The following is a 19,366-nucleotide window of genomic DNA, read 5'->3' as shown; positions in this document are numbered from 1 at the left end:
GAAACAAGGTTTTCATGAATAACTATAAGCTGGCATCGCTGCCAAAAGAGCCAGTTGTGCCCTCCTCTCATCGCTGGTGGGCTGACTAAGGTTAGAGGAACCAGCAGGGAGAGGGACAAAAAGAGAGCAATTTTAGCCTGGACCAGCTCCCCAGCTGGGTTCACTGCGTGGCTACGCAAACACTTGTGCCTGCACAAGGCAGGAAGGGTGCGCAAGGGATGAAACAAGTGGTCAGGATGGGGGAAGATGAGAATGACCACAGTTTCATAAACAATTCAGTCCTGCGGTGTCAGCAAAAGAATCAAAGTACCTCACTGGTATCCAAATACATAAATGGCTCCCACAGTCCCTGACCACCTCTCTGCTGGTCCAGATTCTTCAATTCCTCAAAACAGATGTCACTTTGCTGTAACTCTCCTGCTCAAAACTGGCATCTTTTTTTGCCACTTCCACATGTTTCCAGCACTGTGACTGAAAAAAACAAAGTGTGTTGAAATAGAACACTGCTGGTTTCCAAGTGCAACACTAACACTGGAAAAAGTTTCAATTTCTGGGCTTAGAAAAAGTTTAAATTTCAGTGCTTAGAAACCTTTTGGGTTCAAATTGGGTAGAATTGTAGGAGGTTTTCATTTTGCAAGATACATGCTCCTGTGACCTTGTTTTCAGCAAATGGCTGACTGGCCAATACGTGGTAGTTCTCACCAGTTGCCTGGTTTAAATGTTGTTGCTGCCATCATCTTTGTGTCCCTGACTGACCTTTCCTTTTTCTCTCTCTCTTTTTTTTTTTTTTCTTTTTTTTAAAGGTAAGCGAACTTAGAATAGTTGTATCAGGGGATCACAAAAATGCCTGCTGGCCTGTAATCATAGTTCATCACAGGATGCAATCATGCACTTGACATATGCACCCAATTGTGTTAATAATTATATGGTATATGGTAAATGGTTCACAAAAGGGAATGGTTTTGCCACTTAATGACGTCTTTTTAGATGATTATAAGGAAATGAAAGGAAGAATACACCAGGATTGCTTTTATTAAACATTTAAGTCTTCTCCTCTTGACAATCATAACAAGGCTTCCTACTTCTGATGCTTGTCAGATGAGAATTTCAAAGGGCTTTATAGACATGAATGAAGTAAGGCATTAAAGAATTCATCCCTCCAGTGAGATGGAAAACTGTTATCCCTCTTCTGCTGAAAGGAAATGCAAGCCACAATAATGTGAGGAAGATTTGTTCACAGCCTCACATCAGCGAATGAAACTTAGATCCTGAATAGACATTAACCTCGGACATATTATTAATAATAATAAAAAAAAGTACTGGCTATAAATTCTTTCTTCTTTCTTCTTCTCTAGGCTTTCTTTGTTGACCACAATTCCCGCACTACCACGTTCATTGACCCCCGGCTTCCCTTGCAGAGTAGCAGGCCCACTAGTGCGTTAGTCCATCGGCAGCACTTAACTAGACAACGCAGCCACAGCGCTGGTGAGGTAAGTTGGACCTGCCCCTTCTCTTCGAGAACCATCAGGTTTTTAGGATCATCCTCTTTCATATCGTTCTGCTCATAATTCTATGTTGTGAGGAGCATGATTCTTCTGTAAGCATACAGTACTCATCTGTAAATATTTATTATTTTATTTGCTAGCCATTGTTGCTTTTGAAATGTATGATTTCAGAGGAAAAATATCAGACATGAGTTTCTCTTTACTTTTAATTCGCAGTAACCACATTTAACCACAGGAGAGCATCTGATTACAGCTTACTAGCATCTGTATCCAGTCTTTCACTCTCAAAATATGTATTATTGTCTAGCAATGGTGTCTTCCAAGTATGTTGATATAACTCTGCAAATAAGAAGGGGGGGAAAATGCATGTGTGTATATACATCTAGATGTGCAACTTTCCAAATAAGTATAAAAAAAATCTTACAACATATGGGCTTTCAGACTGTCATATGCATTTGCGAATGTATTTCATCTTTACTTTCTAAACAGAAATACATGGAAAACACTATTTTGTTGATACGTCACTGTATATCTTCACCAGCAGTCTCCATATTGTTGTTGTAACTTCTTTTTATTTCTGAGCAAGTGTGTGTATAATAACTTAGACTTCAGTTGCTCTTTATTTAACCGCCATACCTGTTGGCTGTGAGTTGTCTTTTCAGAGGGCTATTCCATGCCAGGAATTAAAGATAATACAATTTAGAATGGCAAGAGAAATGCTCTGATTTATCCTTTTTATAGCTCAGTTTTGTGGCAGATGAAGTTCTGCTAGAGGTCTGCTTCAGAGCAGTCATGAATCTTCCCTGCCACTTCTCTAACAGGGCTTCCGCTGTGGTATGAGTGCCGTACCACTGGTTGCATTTCTTATCATATCCTGTGTGAACATGGTTTAGTCACCCACAATACTTTCCACTCCCCACCCCCCACTGTAAGGTATATTTTACTAATGGCTTTAAATAGTATTTTTCAGCAATTTGGTGATGTGATGTAGGCAATGATGTCTTACAGCTGACAAGGAAGCTAGAAGTGTCTTCATATAGCTATTTAGGTCTTTGATAGGGTAAAGCAAGTATTTCTGTTGTGATTGATTTATAACAGAGCAGAAACATATTTTTTTTTTTTCTTAACTTTACCAAATATGCACTGAAATTATCTTTCTTTAAGCAGCATGCAAAAGCTCTGCACTTAAAACAGAGAAATTCATGTCAACCGTGCTGCTGAAGCTGTCAATACTGCAAAATAAGTGACTTCTACAGGAAGTCATCATATATGTTGCATATACACAGCGCTGATTACCTGACAAAATTTCCCACTCCATCTAGATACATGAAATTCTTTAAACTGTCATTTTAGAAACATTTCCTTGATATTGCTACAATTATAACTTGAATTGAATAGAACTGTAATTCCAGATAGGAATCTTAAACACAGCAATTCAATACAGCATTACCATTCTGGGATTAATGATGTTCATTTATATGCATATGTATGGATCTAAACACCACTCCTTCTTCTGCACTTGTGACTTAAGTATTGCATATTTGCAGTTGTTCTTCCTATTTTTAAACCATTGCATCAAGGAACTGTTCATTATTGCAAAAGACGAATACTTAATGAAAAAAAATTCTCAAAATACTTTCTTTGGATTTGCCTTGCCATGAACTTTGATGTTTTGAAGACACTGACCCAGTTTTTACAGGGAGATGCTCTAAAGCAAACATTAACCAGTGTAAGGAATGCCTTTTTAGCTAAAGCTGAACTGCAGCGTGAAGCTGGAGGCAATAATAATGGCATTCCTTTTCCAGCACAGTGCCTACAGGAAATAATTTTTCACTTTTCTGAGAAAGTATTATCAGAGAGCAAAAAGATCTTGGGAGAGATCTCAGGACTTTTGCTTCTTTGTGATTTCAGAGACTGGATTTAAAAAACACCTTTATTTGATCTTTTGCAATTAGATGTTTTAGAGATCTTTGAAGCTTGGAAGTCTAGTTCAAATGCTAACCATTACTGAGGAACCGTGAAGTAAACATAGAGGTCCAGCAGGATGAAAAAGAGGTTGAACAAAATGTTCTACATAGATAAAGTACAAAATACTGACACTGTAGAAATGACTGAAGCATCAGGACATGGAAGACTGCAGAAGTTGCCCTGACATCACAAATACTACCAGGAACAATTTTATATTGTGCTTTTACACTAATAAATGTTCATATGCCACACCTTTTAATCCCAGAAGGTGAATACAAAGAAAAGAAAATCAGAACAGTTTTACTGAATGATTGTAGGAAACATATTTTTACCAGTTTGGACTCATTTGCCTTGCCTGAATGTGAACTCGCTTCTTTATCCTCCTGCTTCAGCCACAAACTTTCCAGTTCAGATTTAGGGAAACTCCACTCATGCATAGAGGTAATAGAGGGGCTAATGAAGGAGTAGAATTTGATTTTCAGAACCTTTGATATGGGTAAATGTGTCCATGAAGTACAAAAGACCCTCTGAATGAATCCCAGTTTGAAATTTTTAGTCCCTTTTCAGAATGGGACTATTATTTAAAAATAGCAATAAACTTTAAATCAGTTCTGATTCTTCATATTAATAGGTACAGTATACTAAATATTGTTTTACTAATAACAATCATACAACACAGCTGTTTCCTGCTGCAGTGGTTACTGGGGATAGTGATAAGCAAACATTTATGTACATACTTAGTTTTAAGCCGTATGAGTTCTCACTTTTATGTACCTGAGTAGATATGCTGGTGTAGAGATGCTCATTGCGGCTACTTGCACATTTTTCAGGTCGGAGAGGACTCCCGTCATTCAGGACCACCAGTTTTGCCAAGACCATCTAGCACATTTAATACAGTCAGCAGAGCTCAGTACCAGGATGTGGTTCCAGTGGGTATGTGAGCATACGGCCTCTTTTCAGAGTCAAGTGTGTCATGTCAGTGTGCACTGCTGGGTTCTTCATTTGGCTGGGGTGGGTGGAAGTTACCATTGGTTATGATTAGTTATGAAAGCTGGAGAGAGACTCTTTACAAGGGCATGGAGTGATAGGACAAGGGGTCATGGCTTTAAACTGAAGGAGGGTAGATTTAGATTAGATAATTAGGAAGAAATTCTTCCCTGTGAGGGTGGTGAGGCACTGGAACAGGTTGCCCAGAGAGGTTGTGGAGGCCCCCTCCCTGGAAGTGTTCAAGGCCAGGTTGGATGGGGTTTTGGGCAACCTGGTCTGGTGGAGAGTGTCCCTGCCCATGACAAGGGGGTTGGAACTAGATGATCTTTGAGGTCCCTTCCAACCCAAACCATGCTGTGAGTCTATGATTACTTCTGTCCATCAGCATTTCCCAATTGTTCAGTTGCAACCTGCAGGAATAATATTGAAAAGTGTATATGCAGAACCAAATAACCGATGTAAAACTCCTACCTTCCTTGCTCACTTACTCTACGTGGTGACAGGAAGAGCTGAAGCTAGTGAGCCAAGTTGTCCCCTAATTGGACTCCATGTATTCCCAGTGATTTTTGTACAATTTCTGAGCATCTATTTTGGCAGGATTCCAGAAAGTGTTAATCAGCTTGGAATTAGTCATTAGCTTAACTTCTGTTCTCAGTTACATACACACAAAGTTACTGACTTCTGTGCCACCAAGAACAGAATTTAGCTTATTGAATCTAACAGCTGTCACATTGTGCTAAATCAAGATAAATTAATCCGATTGACTATAACTGGCTCTTTGTATTGTGGCATGTTTACTTGAAAGTCTCTGCTCGTTTAAATCCTTCCCCTTGCCATGGACATGGTGTGCATACACTGCAGGCTCAGCAGTTAGTCAGTTAGTAAGGATTTGATATGAGTGTTCCCAATGACTGTTTAATATTTGAGAATTGATTTCAGTGCAGTGAAAACCAGGTCCCTGCAATTTTGTTCTAGCAATGGCTATTCTAGTTCAACCTTAGCTAAGAGTGTGAGTGATAAAATGTAATAGAAATTGCTAACAAAATCAGAACTGTTAACAGTGGAAAGGATGTGTCACAATCGGATTTGGTTCATAATCAAAAAGTGTGTTCCCTAAATGATAGTGGAATCTGTAGCCTTACGTGAAAAAGCATTAACACTATACTGCCAAACTTAAAACTGTGAAGATGAAGTCTGCTGTCACTATTGTTCAAAACTCAGAAGGAATGCAGTCCTGTCTTTTAGTATCTCCTTGTTTCAGAATGGTATTTTTGTTGATGTTTTCAGCTTACAATGACAAGATTGTTGCATTTTTGCGCCAACCCAATATCTTTGAAATTCTACAAGAGCGTCAACCAGATCTTACCAGAAATCATTCACTCAGGTAATAAAATTAGTGAAGTCTGCTATTCTCGTTTCAATACAAAATGCTAATTAGAATTAGTTTCTTTCATTAAAATTAGCAGTGGAACATAGCAGATGGTAGATTTTTGGCCTATTCAAATATATTCATAAAGTGGTGGGAAATAGTTCTTTATTGTATTTCTATGTAACTCCCTGAAATAAGATTTATGAAAACAGAGGTAATGTGTTGTTATGAAATAAAGGTACCTACAATAAAATGTTTGGAACAACTGCCATAAGAGATTTGCTGATGTCTTCAAAATGTGCCAGGACAGCTGGATGGCACGGCAAATGTGCGCATTCATTTGAGTATGTGTACAGCTGGGACTGTGAGGCAGAATGGCATTTCGCTTTGTCCTTACCTTCTCCATGCGCACTTACAAAAAGGCTGTCCTGACCTAATGGCCTAGAAGGTAATCTTGTATCAATTAGTGTTTCTCCAAAATATAAAAAACGGGTATCTATAGGTTTTTTGCATAGTACAAAGAGATATGATGAAGGATGATCTTTGATTGTTATATGGTTGTTATAACTGCCTTGTGTGGTTAGACTAGGAATGATAAAAAGTGAAATTCAGAAGGTGGCAAGATCCCTCTTAAAGCATATGCTGTACAAAGACACTTTAGTTCACGTACTCGGGTGTAAAAGATGCAATAACCAATAACTTGGATATTAGTGACTAGGGCTCAAACGACTATTCCTCCTTGGACACTAAATTTAAATGCTGGTTTTGTGGTTGTGGTCTATCCTATGCAGAGAGCTGCCAATGCAGCGCTCTGTGTTCCAGATGGCTATTCACTTTGGCTGGCACAGCAGCCAGCACTGATTTTCATTTTTTTTCCATTCTCATAGTGTTACTTATTGATCCCTTTTCCTCTATGTCCTGAAAGTTCCCAGAACTCAACAAGCTGCCCTGTTTTGCATTTTCCCCAAAGCATCATGTTCTAACAAGTTTTGTGATGAGGCTTCTATGTTAAAGACTTGATTTACCCTCTAAGTAAATCTTAGCTGACAAACCTCAAACGATGTACTAGCAGAATACATGTTCTCTAGAAAATACAAAGAAAAGGAGGACAATAAAAATCTACAGTTCTCAGCCTAGCAAAACAGTTCCTATGTTGCACCCGTAACACTACAGACAAGTTTGTCCTACCTGTAGCCTTCATTTGAAATGTGAGCAAACTAATCTATTGGGAAATAGTATACATGCAATTTCTGATTATTAGTAGTTCTATTATTCCTTTTTCCTTTCCCCTGGGTGCTTGGCTTTCTTCAGTCTGATAGCAATCAGTGTGTCATTTTCTTCATGTGTTATGTGGTATTTTGATAATTTAGAGTTCAGACTGCTCAGACTTCTTGGTATTATCAGATTCTGCTGCTTGTAGAACCTTGCTTCCTGATTACAAAATCATAATTTGCCACAGACTGAGCCCTTCTCAAGAAAAAATGGTTTTCAGATTGAAAATGGAAGATCAAAGGATAAAAGATATGATTTCTGTAACTCCTCATTTACTTGAGACTGTATATCCTTCTGTATGCTTACTTCGTAAATAGACTGAAGATCTATGTCTAACTTACACGCTTTAGCAGAATGATTGAGGATTTTAATGAACATTGTTTCATTTAACATTAAGTAGGATTGGTCAGAGAAGCCATTCTGTTAAACCAAATGGTTCCAGTCTAGTCTTAGTCTTTGAAGTTAGTACATTTGATTAAGGTAAAGTATCTTCCATTATACCTCTCCTATTTTCTTCTAGAGCTGATGCTTTGGTAATGTTTCTTATATTTTAATAGAGATCCCAGTTTCATTTTTCCTAGTTAGTCTTTTAAGGCCCTGATTTAGCAAGTTATTGGAATCCATGTCTATTTGACACATTGTGAGACTAAGCCACGCCAGTGACGTTGCTGTAACGCTTGATGAATTAAGACCTAAGTGAAATCCTACACTATGAATTCTTTGTGTCTTACTTCTTTTTTTTTTTTTTTTTTTTTTTTTAGTGTAGTGATCAGTACAACTGTCTGTAATCTATTTCTTTAAGGACCTGGTGCAACTGAGGTAGAATGATGATGATATTAAATATTATTATTACTATTATAATTATTACATAGGTGAGGTGGAAAATCACGATTTGGCCAGTGGAAGAGGACAGAGATAATTTGAAAAGATCTCTTGCATTTTTCTGTCTAAAAAAATTTCTCATTCCTAAAAAGAATGAAGAGATGTGATAAGAAGTTGAGGGTCTATTAAAATACACAAAGTATACTACAGGTAGGAAACTGCTGTTCAGAGGTCTTATGGTGCAGTGAGAACATTGTACTTATCATACTATTATTAAGCACGTAGCCAGGATCAAATCTCATTGCAAACCACCACAGGTAAAACTGAGAGGCTGTTAAATAATGTAAAAGGCTTCATGCAAAGGCGTCTATTACACTTGAAACATAATTTATATCTTAACAGAAGGTAAAAGGCATATATTTAAAACACAAATTGAAATCACAACTCTCACTGGTAACCCCGAGAAGTCATGGATTGCATTCGTTTGGAGAGCTGCATGTGTCAGTTAACCCAGAAGATGTCCTTCTACTTTCTGGTGTTGATGCCAACTAAATGCAAAGATATATTTTGTAATCCACCATCTCTTTGCTCAAACCTTGACATTTGGGCACTGATGTAAATTGGAGTAGGGTCTGGAAGTGTCCAGACGTCCCTGCCCTGGGCACTCTAGGGCCATGCTTGCAGGTGGGCAGCACATCTTGGCTTGCTCAGTGCTGTGCTAGGGGAACTTGGGGGCTTCCAGGCTGAACTCTAGTTGTGACTGGCTGCAGCCACAGTGTTGACAAAGTGGGGGCTTGACTTTCGGAGAAACGCTGAATTACGCACTCCTGCCACCCTGACAGCAGGGACTGGGGGGCTCTGGGCACAGAGCTGTGCCCCTTTTTTGCCCTTGAATATGCTCTAAATGTTTGGGAACGTATGCTAGGTCTACTGTTTGAGAAGGTCTTTATGCACCATGATTTTAGAGACAGATGGCAAGAAATTTGGTTTGATCCCTTTGCTGAAACTGCTGCGCATGAAATTATATGTTCCAGAAATTCATCTTGCAGTTTAAACTGTGTGCAGCTGCCAGCAGCCTTGTTACGGTGCCAATTGCATGGATCATTTTTGACCTTTTTGTCACTGTTGGTAACAGGACAGTGGGGTAGATGGACCTCTGAGCTGAGCCAATGCTGCTCTTATGTGGAGTTCTTTCTATTTCTTCGGGGGTGTTCTCCTTTGGAATTGGGACAGTTTTTACTACACAGGTTTGGTTTTTGTTTTCTTCTGAAGAGTAAAGCCAAATTAGAATTTCTCTTTGCTGTACCATCATATACCTTGTACTGATAGAGACAAAATAAAAGGGATGGACTTTTGTTTTACAATGCAGGGAAAAACTCTACAGAGAAAAAGAACAGGAATCAGCCAAAGAATTATATTCAACATAGATCCTAAAAATCTGTGCGTTACTCTGCTTAGAGTTCTGGATGCACAAATTCCACGATAGTGACCAAACTGGGTCTGGGAGGAGGGGTGTGTGCTTGACTGAGACAGGAAGGGAGAAATAGTACAAGGGTTTTTCAGGAAGATCTCTTAAATGCAGTGTGTTACAAAAACCTCACTTTTAAAATCACAAGTATGCATTGTAATGTATGGCTCGCATTTGTACAAAGGTTCAAAAAAAGACAGTACCTCTTTAAACAGTTCATTTTCAGAATAGTAATGTCCTCCTGCAGGGCTCAGCCTCCTACTTTGAATTCAGGGACACAGCTAGCATGAACTTGAAGGATTGATTTTTTTTTATTACTTTTTTTTTTCTTTTTTTACTGATTGGATGGCTGTACTACCTGAAGCAGCCTGAGCATTGAAGAGATGAGGGCAACAGGAGAATCATTCCTTAGAACAGATTAGCTTTTTGGTTGTAATATTTTGCTGCTTACATGGGCATGGTGTGGCAGGGAAAAAAATGGTTTCTGAAATACAGAAGCATAACCTGGAGGTTTTTATGATATACCCTGTACTTTTTCTTGTTGCTGTGGTGTACATTGGTGCCTTATTTGCAAAAGATATTTTGGAAGTCTTTTTTTGCTTACACAGGGAGAAGATCCAGTTCATCCGGACAGAGGGAACACCTGGGTTGGTGCGTTTATCCAGTGATGCAGACCTTGTCATGTTACTCAGGTAGGCACTGCTGCTTTCGATGCACGTATAGAATATGCTGTGGCAGCTACTGCAGAGCCTTTCAGTGAGTAGTGTGTGCTGGTTTAGTGACCTAATCATTTCCCCTTCAGTACTTGGACTTGCAGCTGGGAGAGCTACAACTCAAGGGCCAGCTTTTTTATTTTCATCATGTTCGGTTTCTAGCTGGTAGTTGGAGGTCACATTTGTTCATAGGAGTAATGGAATGCAATATTCTGCCTGAGGAAAGGCGAGTGCAAGAGCACTGTGCTTGTGATTTATATGGGCTTGCCTAGACCACCTTTTGTTTTCCTATTGCATCCAGCCCTGACATTTAGATAGGTGGTACAGTTTAGACCTCTTTGTAGGAATGTGCCTTGTACTGCTTCAAGAATGCATCTGTTTAGTTCTGTAGTTTGGGAAGTCTGTATTTATGAACATTCATACTTGAGATGTGTTTTTATTACTTAATGTCTTACTGCTGCTTCACTATGCTGTCAAGCATTGTCCTCGTTAATAAAGGACGTACTGTTACAGAGTTCAAGAAATGGGAAGCTGCTTCTTTAATATCGTTCATTTAAGCAATTAATTTAAAAAACCAGGCAAATTTTTTTGCTAGAATTAAACCCTTGTAACTTCATGTCGTATTCTCATCCATTGTAAAAGTGCATCAAGAAGTTCACGAGTACATTTGAAATTGAATCTAGTGAAATAGGATTGGCATTAGTAGTAGCAGTAGTATTTTGAGGTCAGGTTGCATAAGGATAATCCTTTCTGGTCCCTAAATCTCTAAATTAATTACAGCTATAAAAAACCCCCTCATTTTAAAGCCACACTGAAGCCTTTTTAAAATGAGAATTTTGTTTCTTGAAAAACTTTTTTCTGCTTGATATATAACACATGAAGATGACACAGGTTTTACACAGAAAAATCTGGCTTCAGCTATTTGTTTTTAAATAAAGGTTGCGTGAATGATTTTATCATTGCTTTTTGACTGGGCTTAATTCCCTCTAGTGTTCTGTTAACAACAAAGACTGCAAATAGTTCTTACAGTGGAAATAAAGCAAAGTCAAAATTTTTTTTGCAATCTTCCCTTTGTAGAAAAGCAATAATGAGTATAACTATTAAGAGAAAAGTAGTACTCAGTGCCTCCCTAGAATAAGTTTATCGTATTATTCAGATGATATTTCTCTTAATCTACTTTTTTGCCACCCCCTCCCGCCCATCTAACTGAAAAGTGTTGCTTGAGGATTTTCTCCCCATTTTATTAACCTAGTAGTGACATTGCCCTGAGGCCATATTATTGATAAAATGTTATCTATGCATACATTAGTTTCTTAAAATGCTGGATGTTATACCTGAAAATTGGACTGAGTTATTGTGAGCTTATTGTGAGTAAATACTGGTGTAAAATCAAAGGTGGGCTAAGTTAAAGTAGTGTTGTACTGAGATGATGATATTTATTTTCTTACCATTATTTAATCTTGGTGGATTTTTACTTTTAATAGTATCTTTTAGCAAGGTGTCATCATGACCCTTGTCTATGAAACCCTGAAAGAACTGCGCTGTAATCATGATGACTCAATCTTCCTGGGGCTCAGGACACCTGGGTTCTGTATGTGGCTTGGCTGGTTGGATGACCTTGGGGAAGACTATACCCATTTCCATGCCTCTGTTTCTTCAGCTGGGGGGGAATGATATAATTGTCCTGTAAAGCACTCTTGAGATGTAGCAATAACTGGGTGGAATCACTATTTCTGATATTTTTATTGCTTGGTAACACTGTAAATTTTTTCACACGCTTCAGTTAATATAAAGTTGCAGTTAAGTAAAAACCAACAAACAAACCCCTATGTCTTTAGGGACTGAAGGAGGTACTGTGCATCACATTTTTTAAAAATACTCTAAGGATGGCATTATATTATGCTTCAGGTATTAAGAAAATATTTTTCAGTTTCTTCCTCCAAACATGTTGTTTGGTATACAACATAAATCATCATCTTAACTCTTAATTTAATCCAAGATTGAAGTAGTGGTTTATATTTTATCACATTTTCAGCATCAAAATATACCTTGGAGGAAAACAATGCATGATCACGAATGTAAAAAGAAGTATCAGAAAATACCGGTTCCAAAAAAAAAACCCTCATGCAAAAAACTTTTCTGGATACTTGTTTGGTGAAAAAAACTTCGTAAGAAACATCTTTTATCTGAGTATTGCTTTCATTGGTTGAGCTCTACAGTAAAAGATTGGCTTGTGATTCTTTCTGTAGCTCAATTTTTGAAAATAAATTTTATGTATGATCTCAACAGTTTATTCTTATGCACTGTGTTTAACAGCCAACATAGACTTTGATATCAGATCCATTCTGATATTAGATATTCCATCTCTTTGGATTTGCTTGTGTCAATTTTGGGAACAGACTGAACTTTTAATATATATACAGACTCTCCGTACACAGATACAGTGATTAGACTGCAAAATATTTGTTTTTGTCTTAAAAGTTATGTAGCAATAGTAGATGAGGCATGAAATAACCTAAACAGACTAGATGTGATACCTGTCTCAGGAACAGTGTTAGTATTAAAGAAAAAATAACAAAATAACTTGTTATGCCAACAAGCTTGCTGTTCAATATACTCAACAAGTTCAGATGCAGTTCTCAATGCTAGCTTAATGCTGGTGGTTTAGAATGTTTGTCTCTGTTCCTAGTCTTTGTGCAGTATTGCACATCTTTTTCCAGGAAAGTCGGACTAAGGTTATTGACCCCTTTGTGATGAGAATACAAGTTTAAAAAAAAAGGGGGGGGGGCGGAGGGATGACAAATTTTAAAGGTTGATTAACTATATTTTAACTTTGAAAACAAATACCAGATTATGGATAATCATATCCCACAAAAGTAATAAATACTGCTTTCCAGTACTTTTAAGATCTGATTGAGGGAATGGCAATAAAATATTCTGTAGCACTCTCAAGTGTGCATAGTGGAAATAGGCAAGCAACTACCAAAGAAAGCAGGTTGGTAACTAGAGATTTATTCTTAGAAAGTGAAAATTGCTATTCATTCAAATAAACATGTTGGTTTTTATTTGCTCCTTTTTACCAGCTTGTTTGAGGAGGAGATAATGTCATATGTGCCACCACATGCCTTACTTCATCCTAGTTATTGCCAGTCCCCGAGAGGCTCGCCGGTGTCTTCGCCTCAGAACTCTCCAGGTAAGTTGCTCAGGCACAGCTTCTGCAGGGGCTGTATGAAACCATTTCTCATACTTGGTAAGGACCAGTTCCAGATCAGTGAAGTCAGTAGCTCGCTCCGGCTGCCTTCCCGGAAGTCAGAGAACAAAAGCCTAAAGCTGAGAACCTACTATTTGGAAACTACAACCTATTCCCATTTGTGGTTCCCAACTTCTAGATGGGTAAAGTTACATGAGCTGAAGCCCCTTCCGAGTGGTCAGTGAGCTTCTCGCTGCAGTACTTCCATTATGATGGTATCTGTAAGATATTGCAGTAAGAGCTAATTTAGTTTGCATTATGCTGCATATAATGACTTTCCACCTTTCTGAAGATGCAAGTTCTGTTGCTCCAGCAACAACAGATTTAGTCCTATTTTTGAGCAAAGTCAACAAGTGTGATTGCATTTGACTGTCAAACTGGAACCTTTGCCTTGGGCTCACAAGATGTTTTGCCAGTAGAAAAGATTGGTGTATTACAACTTCAGAGGCTGTGATTTTGTTCTGACTTGTAAAACATGCAAACTTGTTTTTCAGTGATGTGAAATAAGTGACTGCTCATGCCAGGATGCTGATGCCGAGAGAACTAAAAATATGAGATCTAATAACTGTACATTAAAATGCCAGTGTTAATGGGTCTGTGGAGCAATAAGTGACAATTTTATGTAAAGCCAGATTGTTGTCCCTTAACATGAGTTGAAAAGATAGCATATTGCAGCTGTCTGGAGATAGGCATGTCAGAATGGAATGAAATTGATATTTCACATATTACCTAAGTTGCAGATCAGAACTAAATTATTTCAAATATTACAAGTTCCATTTGACCTCTGTTCTTAGTTTTCTCAAGAAGATAATAGGTAAGTAAAATAAAATCACTGCAGTAAATTGGAAGGCGCTTAAGGGGATTTCTACAAATTTGAGAACAAAAGTAGAGATAAATAGAGAACATTTGGGATGTAAGCAACTAGAGGTAGTTCCAGATAGTAAGAAAATTTTATCAGAAAAAGTACTGTGAGTTTTTTATGGGTATTTCCCAGTCCACAATCATAAAAAGCTTTGCCTTTTCAAGAAACCAGATTAAAACCATTCATAAACATGTCCTGGGTGATAGATTTTCCTGCTTCTGGACATAGGGCCTCTGAGGACCTATTTGAAGAAACTGTCTGAAGACCTTAATGATCTTAGGGCATTCTGCAAAGCAGCAAAATAGAATACCCATGTGTATTGACATTTTCAGTACATATATGGTTTAGATATAACCGTTTCCCTTTGAAAAGAAAGGAAGAATGAAATCTGCATGTATGCATCTTATTTCCAACTGCAAACTTGGCAGTTTCTTATAAGTAAAAACAGTTTTGGCTTTCAGAGTTAGAATTTCATTACTAGTACATGCACCAAAGCATGCTGGGCAGGGCTTCACTCCAACAAAGTAATTTCAAAATGCATTCAATCTTTAACATGTCATATTCTCATCTATTCCTCAAAGTAGCAGCACACAGTAAAGGATGAACAGTGACAGTTTTAGTCCTGTTCTGAACATTGTAATCTCTATTCTATTTCATAGAAAAATATAGAGAGACCATTGAATCTCCCTGTCAGTCTGCGAGTATGCATGTTTGTGTTGGTGTACAAATGACTTTTTTGATAAGAAATTGTAAATAGCCCATCGTTTCTATGGAGGCTCTGTGGTTTTTTTGTCAGCTAAACTGGCTGTGCTGCACTGCATGAGGTTGCGTGTTAAGGATCCATTGTTCAGATCAGTCACAATCGGTTTTACTTTCTCTTTTGGGAAGAAGAATAGTCATGAAGCTACTCTTTATATCTGCTTTAGAATATAACCTCTTTGAAAATCAAATATGATTATCACATCACTAGCATTTTTTAGCTCTTCCATTAACATCTTTTGTTCCCAAGGCGGAAGTAATCACTATAATTGCCCAGGAATTTCTTGGCATATGCATCTGATTTGCAATGAGGACTTGTCATGTGCTGACAGAATAATATATTGCTGGTTTCTGAACCGTGAAGTAATATGTTACCAGATTTATGCTCTGCAGTATCTCTCAGCAAAAACTTCCTTCAGGGGTTAAGATTAAAGCATGCTTTTGTTGTGGTTTTTTTTAGTGACTACATTTTTGTACCTACTTTGACCCAAAGTGAAATAAACAAAGTAGGGGGGAAAGGCCAATAATTAAAAGGCTGTTTATAGTTTCAAGTTTCTGTAAGTTTTCTAGAGAATTCAGCTGAGTGTACCATTAGAAGCCCGTGGTGGTTTCAGTAAAAGAGGATAACCAGTACAGATTAATCGATGACCATGATTTGTTTTTCCAAAAGGGTCCTACATGTTCCCGTTGGAGCTCTGAGGATTCCCTGACACTTTCTATTCCTCCCACACATCACTTCTAAGCCTAGAACAAGTGGCAAGTGTCTTTCTGGTCAGACAGGTCTTTTAAAGACCTGTAAATGGCATTCAGTATTAATACTGATCTCACTTGTTCTCTCTCTGATGTCTGCAGAGAGATCAACTCTGCAGCTTCTTACAGCAGCCACTTCCGCGGGATGTGCTCACCGCCTTTGCGTCAGTCCTGTATGCTTTGTGGCTAAGCGAGCTGCTCTCTTTTCCTCTGGTCTCTACCCACAGGCTGAACAGATACACGTTCTTTTTCATAACCTGAAATGTTACGTTCTCATGCCTTTGCCCACAGTAGCAATCAATGTGTCTGTATTGGCTTAGTTTCACAACAGGGAGACAAAAGAAAACTCACAGGAGGAACTGATTGTCACTTGAGACAGAGGTCTACATATACGTGCTTCTAAACTGTTCATTTGTGTTTCCAGTGCATTATGGGCCTGTTAGATGACCACCAGTTGCAGATAAGTAGTTGGCAGCTATGTATACTGTAGGGCACAAGAAATTTTAAATGTCCTCCAAGTTTTTTGTGGATGGGATGTCTACACAGCCACGCAGGGGAGGAGTTTAATGTTATAAAAACTAGGGGTGAGAAGATGAACATAAAAGGGCTAGGAGTAACTGCTTCAAATGAAATTGAAGTAATTTATCCAAGGAGGCAGTGGAAGTTCTAATGGTAGTAATATTATGAATAGATCAGACTAAACATGTAATTTGTATATACTAGACTTGTACACGCAGATGTGGGGGTATGACATTTTTTTGGGGCATCCCTGCTCTTCAGAAGTTGACCCTGAAAAGCACTTGTTCAAAAATAAATTCACTTAGATGACCATTATGTATGTTCCTGCAGTCACATGCGAAAAGTTCCACAAAGTTAAATTTGGTAGTCTTTCCATTCTTACAATATTTTTCTTCCTTGTACTTCCCCAAGGAAAAACTTCTACTAGGGAATTTCCAAAAGTCTTTCTTCAGCTTGATCTATTCAACAGGGGCACAGCAGAGTATAGTCTGTTTATGCTTCATTTCTGAGTTCTTGTTTTTCCTGATAATATTAAAACTAGAACAGAGCAGAACATATATTGCATGAGCTATTTTAAAGGTTAGACATCAAGTGTACTTGACAAAAAAAAAACCAAAAAAAGTTAAGTCTTTCCAGTTGATTGTGCTGGGTTTTTAATCCATCTCTTGCATGGACCTGGATTTGCTCTTTGAAGTCTTACTTTAGAAAGATGATACTATTGGAAATGAGCAACCAAAAAGTCTTGGATGCAGAGCAGATTTGAAGATACACAGCTTTTACACTTTATAAAGGTGACTAAACCAAACACATACCATGCCTTTTGCTATTAAGGATTCTTTTCAGTAGAGGATGGGACATTAATCAGTTCATGTCGCTACAGCTCATTCTTTGCTTATTGCTTCCTGCAGGTACTCAGCGTGCCAATGCCCGAGCTCCAGCTCCTTACAAAAGAGATTTTGAAGCCAAGCTGAGGAACTTTTACAGGAAGTTGGAGACTAAAGGATATGGACAAGGCCCAGGGAAATTGAAGTATGTTGAAGGATCTCATGAAACTGGATTTTGTTTCTCAGGCAGCTTGCCTTGCCTTACACGTCTGCAAGCTTCTTCCCATTAGAAGGAATGCAGATGTTATGGTTACCCTTGCTCTTCTGGAAATACAAAGCCTGTCATAAAAGACTTAGTGCCAGCGTGTGATTCATAGCAGAGGATACAGCAAGTTCTGAGCACTTCTTTTCTATGTTTGCTCCAACTATATTTTCATACAAACGATATTACCAATACAGCCCCAAAAAACACTTTGGGAAGAGACATACAAAACAGGAGGCATCTGAATTCTTCCATTATAGCAATTGCTATGATATAAACAATTACATTTTTCTCATGTCTTTTTCCATTGAAAAAACTAGATAGGTTTATCTTTTGTACATCATTGCCTCTATTGATATCACAATCCTCTTTACTAAAGAGGACTCATAAAATTAAATGTTACTAAATTCTAAGGATCGCCTTAAAAAACTGCTGATATTTTTACTTCAGCACTCTGAATGCTAAAGTGCTTGGAGTGAGGTCTTCCTTCCCTCATTTATTTGGTAATTGTGTGATTACATACTGTTATGTTAAGGATCATCATCATAAGACAGTTTCATAATTTTGTAAATTACCAAGTATTGTGCCACCTATCAAACTCTCATAGTTTGATACTCTCATAGTAGCCATGGAGTACTAGAACCTTTTTTTTTTAACCATTTCTTCTAACAGAATAGGGGGGGGTAGGCTTTTTGTTTAGATTTGTTTGTTTGTGGTATTTGTTTTGTTTTGTTTTGTTTTTTAAATTTCCCCCAGCCCCAGTCACTTCTCGTATTTTGCAGGAATTAGTGCAGAGCTCAGACTTCGTTTATGTGAGCTTATTAAAAGTTTTCCACAACTGAAATGGGTTTAAAATGCTATTGTTTAGATGTCTTAAGAGGCAGGGGTTGAACATTGTCTGCCTATAATGAAATGAAATCATACGCGCTTCAAGCTTAATCTATGAAAGTTTTTCATGAATGCTTGGGCAAATAGCTGGTAGAAGAGGATGGAACTTGCTATCTGTAAGATAGCACTTTTTTTCCTGACCTATTTGCCATCACACTGTGGATTTTTAAGTGGAACAACAGCTTGATTTTTGAACAGAAGTTTTCTCTGGGTTCCTTTCCCAGGCATACACTGACCTGCTCCTTTTTTTCAAACCAGGAGCCCAGCACAACTTGCATACTGCCTGGGTCATCTTGTTGCCCAGGTACCTTGCTAGTTCCTGGCCTCTCCACTTCTGTGTCCTCTGGAGGACAGCACAGTGCAGCCACTGACTGATCTCTGCACGAGCAGTAAGGCCAGCAAGGGCTTTGCAAGAGGCTGGGGGTGGCGGGGGGTAAGCTGCCTCTCTGCGAGCAGCAGCAGCTCCCAGCTCCCATCTGACTGACTGATCAAATGCACCCATAAGGCAGTATAAAGCAGTATTTGAATATAAAGCAAGCTAAGTTTTGGGAAACTAATTAAACGCTGTTCTTTGGCAGAAGATAAAACATTTAAGTAAGGGAGTGTTCATTCATCTCTTATTTTAGATCTTTATGGCACTTCCTCACTTCCACAATTTTTCTTTTAGAAGGTACATTATATTTTCACATGTGATGCTTCAGTCTGGTTTTGGACAAACAATTGCCATTCCTTCTAGACCTTCTGTTCTGTTGCACTGGGGATAAGGGAGGGATGTGTGATTCTGGAGTTACCATTCAGTGACTTTCCCATGGTTTTATCTTTTTTCCATGTTAAGAGATTGATTTTTTACATAAAAGGTTAGATTCTTGCTTACAGTAAGACTGATTTAGAGGTCCAGCCTTACAAAAGGATTTTAAATTTAATGAAAATGCTCACTTCAGCACCTTTCCCATTGAAGCCTTTAAATAAAGGAAGAACCAGGTTAGAAAAAATAAAACTACACTTTTTTGTACAAGACACATTTTATTGAAATCTGAAGTAGATCTTTGAGGGAGACAGACTAACAGACAGAAGCTGCCTGGCCTGGATCAAATTATCCAGCAGAAACATGTATCTCTATGAAGTCACCCTGTTACTTTGCAGTGTAA

The 19,366-nt window shown here is 38.2% G+C and overlaps 1 protein-coding gene and 1 long non-coding RNA gene across 4 annotated transcripts in view; one reads left to right on the top strand and one right to left on the bottom strand.

Moving 5' to 3' along the window:
- Positions 1-19,366, top strand: part of HECW2 (HECT, C2 and WW domain containing E3 ubiquitin protein ligase 2) — a 176,785-nt gene that overhangs the window by 137,309 nt on the left and 20,110 nt on the right. For all 3 annotated transcript variants that reach the window (XM_075756220.1, XM_075756219.1, XM_075756221.1), the window contains 6 exons: positions 1,356-1,490; positions 4,304-4,406; positions 5,748-5,844; positions 10,000-10,083; positions 13,188-13,297; positions 17,153-17,273. In XM_075756220.1, coding sequence (XP_075612335.1) covers positions 1,356-1,490; positions 4,304-4,406; positions 5,748-5,844; positions 10,000-10,083; positions 13,188-13,297; positions 17,153-17,273 — 650 coding nt within the window. The remainder of the gene's footprint in view (positions 1-1,355; positions 1,491-4,303; positions 4,407-5,747; positions 5,845-9,999; positions 10,084-13,187; positions 13,298-17,152; positions 17,274-19,366) is intronic.
- Positions 878-4,418, bottom strand: LOC142602329 (uncharacterized). Its single transcript, XR_012836035.1, has 3 exons — positions 4,248-4,418; positions 1,764-1,844; positions 878-1,192 (listed from the first exon to the last, which is right to left on the bottom strand). It is a non-coding gene; the product is annotated as an uncharacterized LOC142602329 (long non-coding RNA).

The sequence above is a fragment of the Balearica regulorum genome, chromosome 6 (assembly GCF_011004875.1).
Source record: "Balearica regulorum gibbericeps isolate bBalReg1 chromosome 6, bBalReg1.pri, whole genome shotgun sequence".
In the NCBI taxonomy this organism is placed as follows: domain Eukaryota; kingdom Metazoa; phylum Chordata; class Aves; order Gruiformes; family Gruidae; genus Balearica; species Balearica regulorum.
The sequence above is the reverse complement of the archived record's forward strand: the minus strand, read 5'-3'. Positions and strand labels throughout refer to the sequence as shown.